The sequence below is a fragment of the Folsomia candida genome, unplaced genomic scaffold (genome assembly GCF_002217175.1).
Source record: "Folsomia candida strain VU population unplaced genomic scaffold, ASM221717v1 Fcan01_Sc029, whole genome shotgun sequence".
In the NCBI taxonomy this organism is placed as follows: Eukaryota; Metazoa; Arthropoda; class Collembola; order Entomobryomorpha; family Isotomidae; genus Folsomia; species Folsomia candida.
In genome coordinates, this window is record NW_019091221.1 from 520,029 (window position 1) to 527,381 (window position 7,353).

The window sequence follows — 7,353 nt, forward strand, 5'->3', positions numbered from 1 at the left end:
ATCACGCAGGGTTCACAACTACATATGTTTTTATGGAATGAAAATTATTTACGTGTAATATATGTTAAGACTTTTGCTAATATTTAACTTGACACCATTAGGTAATGTTGCACTAGATTTTGATGAAGCATTATTATGTACCGACATGATGGAAACTTTTAACTATCTCTTTACTATGCCTTGTTATTTATAAGCTTTGCAGGGTCATATGTATGTGTTTTGGTAATAATTATTACCTAAATATTTGCAGAGTGAGTGATGTTGTGGTGTTTTTGTATGGTGTTTTAAATGTGTTGTAAATATGTATGTGCGCCATGAATCATTCAACACATCTACAGTGGGTGGTCCCGGACTTCACATAGTATACATATTCTGAATCTACTTGCCAAGATCTTTCCAATGATACCCAATTTATGGGGTGATGTGACGTTTAAAATTTTTGTTTTGAAGTTATTTTTTGAAAATTTTATTTCAAATGTCCAAAAACGCTCGATTCGGGTTGTAGAGAAACAAATTGGGATTTTTCCATCATGGAAAAATCCAGAAATCCGTTTCCCCGTTTGCACTTTTAGCGACTTTGGGCCCCTCCCCCCGGGGAAAGGGGCGGAGTTGAACATTTAAATTATTGGTACCCTTGCACTCACAAAAATCACCTCTACAAAATATGAAAACCTTAACAAAATCACCCAATTTTTTTCTGTCTTTCGAAATTCCGGTTTTCATTATTGCTACTTATTGCTACATTATTGCTACTGCGTTTTACCAAAGTTGCATTACTTACGGAACACCTTCTAAAACGAATTTTTACCACCGGGCAAAATATTATTGCCAAATTTATTACCGAGAAATCATTACCTGCGTGACTTTACCGGATTATTAAGAGTATAATGCTTATACAAAAGTTAAGCTAGGTCAGAAGACTTCCAAATTACTGCGACACATGAATTAAATATTTTAATTTACCTTATGTAACATTCATAATGTAATTAATTAATTCAAGACGTGCTTGAAAATAAGATCTGTGCAAGCTTAACAATTTCATGCACAAAAGAGATCAAACTTATGTACGTTCCAATTCCAAAGTCCTTTATTAAACTGTCAGCAAATATCAGTTAGTATAAACTTGTTTCAATTCATGACATGTTGCCTACGAGTAACAATAATGTAAACCAGAATTTCGAAAGACAAAAAAAATTGATTTTGATAAGATTTGCACCGTTTGTAGAGGTGATTTTTGTGAGTGCAACGGTAAAAATAATTCGGTTCAACTCCGCCCCTTTCCCCAGGGGGAGGGGCCGAAAGTCGCAAAAACTGCAAACGGGGACACGGATTTCTTCATGATGGATAAAGATATCGAGATGCTACTTTCACCAAAAGTTTCCTAATTTTTTTCTCTACAACTTGAATCGAGCGTTTTTTGAAATTCGAAAAACAAAATTTCAAAGGTGGTAACACTATGGTAACAAATTGTCTTCTGAGGGTAAGAAGTTGCCTCCTATATCGGAAACATTTTTATTACCTGCGCGTTGACATTAAAGCTGAGCAGGATTTAGCCTATGTATATATCCTACCCTTCGGCGATAAATTATTACCCGAGCGGTATAATTGCGTAGTACCTCCGCCGGAGACAATATCGTCAAAAAATTATTTAAAGTGTACTATCATTTCGTCATTTCATGACTTCATCTAATTTCATTATGGTTTTGATAGCTTAATTGCAAAAGCGTCTGACACGTATTCAGAGGATGCGGATTTGATTCCTCCCAGAGCGACTAAATTTTCACACGATGGCATTTCCCTATTAGAATTAAAATATTTAACTCAAGTATATAATTATGTAGCCTTTGTCGTATAAAATGTTATACATGATTCAGTTGTCATTGTACGTAATTATTTTGTTCCACTTGAGTTGGACCATGGTTTCAGAGTCATCTGTCACATAAGAAACAAAGGGATTTTATTGAGACCACGTTGGCGTGAGCACGCCCATTATATAGCAAATCATACCGATATAAATGGAGTAGTTTCATCCTCCAGTTTAACTTGACGTGGCTCTACGATTGTGTTATGTATATATGATTATACATAAATAAGTGGTACACAGTGAGAGGAGACAGAGGAGAGTATTTATTGGAAGAGAGTTAAAGATGGAGTGATGTACAGATTCAGAACTAATTACATATACATATCTACGTAGGCATACATATACCTAACACTACCCTCTCACGAAAAAATTTTTCTCCTGAAAAATAGTCTGAAAGAGTGTGTAGGTCTGCAAACTAAAAATTTCAGTACTCACAATTTGAATTAGAAATTTTGAGGGTTGGAGACATAGGTAAAATTCATGGAAGAATGAAGTATGAAATGACTCCGGAAAACAAACATGAACAAAGATTTTGCATGAATAACATTGAACAATTTAATACACATATCAAATGACGCAGTAAATTTGCAGGGCTGGAACTTGAGAAGATGGTATGGCTCGCAATCGGTGGTGGAAGTGTGTCATCTCAGACGTGGTGGTGGTTGACTCATATAAAACTTGCAGATTGGGACAAAACGATGAACAAAGAAAAATACATTTTTATGGTCGTGGTATGTGGTCCATCGGGACATCGGAGATACATAAATACGCAGACTTGTGAGGGTTTTATCTGGGTGACCCATAACCGGACAACTCGAAGACGCAGGGTTTTCTGTGGGTGACCCATAACCGTGACTCGTTAAAAAAGGGGAAGTATGTACAATGTGGATTTCCATACTTGAACACGCAAATAATATGTAGACGTTGCTCATTACAAACATTAATCTCAAGGCGTTATATTTCATTCTCAGCCTGGGAAAGTGGTGACAACGCAGATCGAGTATAAAAGTTCAGCAGAATTTTGAGACAAAGCGAATCAGATTACATTTTTGCAACAAAAACTGATAAAAAATTGGGACAATTTTCCAGACGAAATGAATAAAAATGAGTTTTTTGCATATATTTTGCAGAAGTTTTGCAAATTTTGAACGAATTTTGATGAAAATTTTTCAGAAATTAAACGGAATTTTTTAACATTTCTTTTACGATTTTTTTTACAATTTTTAAGGACAATTTTGCATATATTTTTTGACGTGTTTAAAACAAATATCGTAATTTTGAATTTTGCATAATTTGATTATTTGCTTGAATTATGAAATGTAAATTTTGGACTGGAGAGTTGGAAATTGTAAGAATGGGGGAAGATTTTCAGGGTGATTTAGAACCAATTTACAGACCTGATAGCATCCGGGAGGATAATCCAATTTACAGACCAGATGACGAAAATTCACAAAAAAAAGACACGAAGGTTTCACAGGAAAATCACACAGTTTGCACAAGATTTTGACAAAAGAGATTTGGGAAGTTTCCCTATCGGAAGCAAAATGACAAGCTCTAAGGGGCGGTGGTCAAGCTGCTTAATCGTCGCCGTCGTAGAAAATTTGGTAGGAGAGAGGGCTTACGAAGAATTTTGAAAATTTTAAAATCCATTGTGAGTGGGAGGAGCGAAAGAAAGTACTCTGCCGGTCCACCAATGTTATGTATATATGATTATACATAAATAAGTGGTACACAGTGAGAGGAGACAGAGGAGAGTATTTATTGGAAGAGAGTTAAAGATGGAGTGATGTACAGATTCAGAACTAATTACATATACATATCTACGTAGGCATACATATACCTAACAATTGACAACAACGCATTGTATCGTCTTGTTTTATGCCTGGTTTTATATTTTATCACCAACGAGTTGCCAAATGAGTTTCCAATTCTTGTCCAACCTCCAAACTTGTCAAGTTTATAATTCCACCAAATCTTTGTAATCAGTCTGTGAAATACTTATCCACGTTTATTATCCCTGATAAGGAAGGCAGAATTCCACCACGCAAATCTTGTATGCATTAACTAATGACTCATTAGCAATGAGCAGGTCCTAAGTTCTGAGAAGGCGCTAATCAATAGAGTGGACGTGATCGTAATTTAATGGGTAATTTAATGTTACCACCGTGTACACGTCCTCATTATAATTCTGAGAATTTGTTTGACCAAGAAATTCGAACATGTCTGCACCTTTTCAGTAAAAAATGCAGACTCGTGTCGATCTCAGTATGGCTAAGCATCAATGAGCACATGTGGCATAAATTAAATCCTGCATAGTGAATGAGTCAGAGTTCGGGGCATAAAACGTTGTGCTACATAATGACGAAAATTGTGTCCTATAATTAATACATATTTGCATACGCTTCTTTCCTTGCATTTAATTTCATCCGCAGGGTTTCACGAGTTTCTTTGTGCACTACCATACTCCCACGAAGGGAATATTTGACTGGGAACTTGTACATATGTATGAAAAAATGGAGTTTTTCCAGGAAGCAGGTAGGATTAATGGATAATTATGCCGTATCTGCTACATATTTATGTACTTCTCTCCTTCGTGTGTCATACATATTTGTATACTTATATTGTACCTCGTGGTTTTCCCCATTTCTCAATTACCTACCACCGGTCACCTACCAAGTTATTAAGTTTAAAAAAAAGCAGTAAAGAAAAAAATTCTGATTTTGACAAGTTTTCGCTTGCCGTCTTATCATGGTTTAAGAAATCATGGTTTAAAAAAGGTTGGGCAATCTTTACATGAAACTAAACATAAAAAAACATAAATTTAGTGAAAAAGATTTTCTGCGAAATACGCATGTTAGTAGATATGTAGACCATAATTGGCGTTGAATTTTTTGGCCTGAAAAGCGTTTTCCCGTAATTCACCGTGAGGTCTACCGAGTTATTGCGAATGTATTTATCTTTGCCTCCCGGAACCCTGTCCGATGATTGAACAAGCCCAACTTCTGTCACACGTATTGAATGATGGGGACTCTAATTATTGGTAATTTTAACACGAGCTCTGATGCCGAGTTGCCAATTTTTTTGCCTCCAACTCTAAATTTTATGTACATATGCACAATAAACCGTTACAGCAAATGTAATCAAGGGGCGAAAGAAGTTTCTCATATGTACGTTAAAATGAAGATCATATTGTTTTTGCCCTTTTCAAAAATTTTAACAAGGTCACTGAAGTGTCGCGGGTCAAAATTCTCAATGTTCAAAACCTGTTAAATTTATACACATCTAACGTGTTTTCGACATTTGTGGCAATTTAACATTTGCTAACCGTTTTGTGACCTTCGAGGTCAAAATGGAGGACACAATTGAATTCGGGGACAAATTTCAAATCGATGTACCTATATGCAATTTGACCTTTAAATGACATTTCATGACCCTTTGGTCTTGAAGGGCATGACCTACAGTGTCCATCTTCGAACTCGTCCTGTCCCTTAACGGTATGAGTTAACATTTAAAATTTCAAGTCTCTATGCCTGTCCGTTCAAAAGTGATCGGAGCCACGGACAGACAGACGGACAGACAGACACATCGATCCTATAAAGGGATTCTTCCCCTTAATAATAGGTGACAGAGGCACAAATGGCATCTGTGATTTCATCCAGAAGTATGAATGCTAAATAAAGCTTGTCAGTTTTTTGTGATTTTTAATTATGCAATTTTAACTCCTTAAGCTCCACGAATAATTTGTGTATGATGTCATATGCACGTTTTACAAATATTAAACTTGTTCTACACAACAACATCTCGAGTTTAGTCGTGGTTTTGGCACCCGTGCTAAACACAAAGTTCCTCCAACAAAAATATTGTGCACGGCTTTCATTACCTTCACCGCCTTTCAACTTCCAGGATGCCCGAACTCTCGCGATGTGCTCAAATCCCTTTAATAATATTCTTAAGCCTCGTCAGCATCGCTGCCATCCTGGGCAACGGTTTGGTCCTTTTGGCCTGGGCCTTTCACGCCCCTGTCCGAAAACCGCAGAACAGCTACCTCCTCTCGCTCGCCGTTGTCGACCTGCTCGTCGGCCTCATCCTGGCGCCCAGCATGATTGGGGAAATAGGGTCCCAAACGTGGCCCTGGGGGAGGGAATGGTGCCAGCTTTATCTCCTCGTCGACTGGCTGCTCACCACGTCGTCAGTCCTCCACCTCGTCGCAGTAAGTATGGATCGCTACCACGTGGTTTTTGACACCCTCACGTACGGGGTGAGACGCACGTTTCCCTTTTTCATGAGGAGGATCTGTCTCCTTTGGATCTTGACGGTGTGGCTGATTGCGCCAGAAATGCGGGACTGGGAGGCAATGGGGGATCGGAGTGTGGACAGGGGGATGTGTTTGTCAAGCGTGTCGAGAGAGTTAAGTGTTCACTTTGCGTTTGGAAGTTTTGTTCTCCCGGTGGCGTTACTGGTGGGATTAGGGTGTCTGGGGCGATGGGAGAATTTGAACGGAATCCACAACATCTTTATGTGAGGGGTATGTCCATTAAGGTTGGGTTTTGCTTGAGCAGAGAATGTGAGGGCTTTTGAAAATCGACACGGGGGACCTTGAGATTTTTGAGGGACCTGAGATTTTTGAGGGAGCATGAGATTTTTGAGGGACCTGAGATTTTTGAGGGACCTGAGATTTTTGAGGGACCTGAGATTTTTGAGGGAGCATGAGATTTTTGAGGGACCTGAGATTTTTGAGGAACCTGAGATTTTTGAGGGAGCATGAGATTTTTGAGGGATTTGAGTTTTTGAGGGAGCATGAGATTTATCTTCTAAATATAAGTTCTTGGACGGATTTTGAGATTTCTTATTGGGAAATGAGACAAAAATTATGATAAGGTCGGTGTTCGTTGTGGATTTATTAAATTTTCTCCCCTCGCCCCGAGTTCCCTAACCACGCTTTTTATTGGCCTCGACATACTCCGCCATTTACTACCGGTTGGAGCAAAGGTGGGAAACATTGCGGGACATTAGCAGCATCCGCTCCGAAGGGATACAGAGGGAGACAAGCATAACAGTTGGAACACGTGTGGAAGACGAGGTCTCAATTCTACAAAGGAACCGCCTTGCTTCGAAAATGCTGGGAATAATCATCAGTGCCTACGTCCTCACCTGGCTTCCCTTTACCGTGGATTATGCAATTAGCGGATTTTTACCCGAGGGGAAGAGACCCGCTCCGCTAATATCGGCGATTACGGTGGCAATCTGCTACTCTAACTCGGCCTGTAATCCGGTAATTTATGCCTATTGCAACCAAGATTTTAGAAAAGGCTTTACAAAACTGGTGACGTTCTGGAGGAGGAAAAAATAATTGTATATTTATCTAAATTTATGACTTTTAAATTTAAGTATTTGAATAACGTATTTTAATCCAACCTTATTTTAAGTTAAGTAGGATAAATTATTTTTTTTTCAATTACATAAATTAGAGTACTACATGCAAATGAATA

The 7,353-nt window shown here is 38.2% G+C and overlaps 1 protein-coding gene across 1 annotated transcript; it reads left to right on the top strand.

The window, feature by feature from the left end:
* Positions 1-5,768: 5,768 nt before the first annotated feature.
* LOC110860070 (tyramine/octopamine receptor) lies at positions 5,769-6,386 on the top strand. The gene has a single exon (XM_022109134.1). It carries the CDS (start codon positions 5,769-5,771, stop codon positions 6,384-6,386), a length of 618 nt encoding a protein of 205 aa, XP_021964826.1.
* Positions 6,387-7,353: the final 967 nt, after the last annotated feature.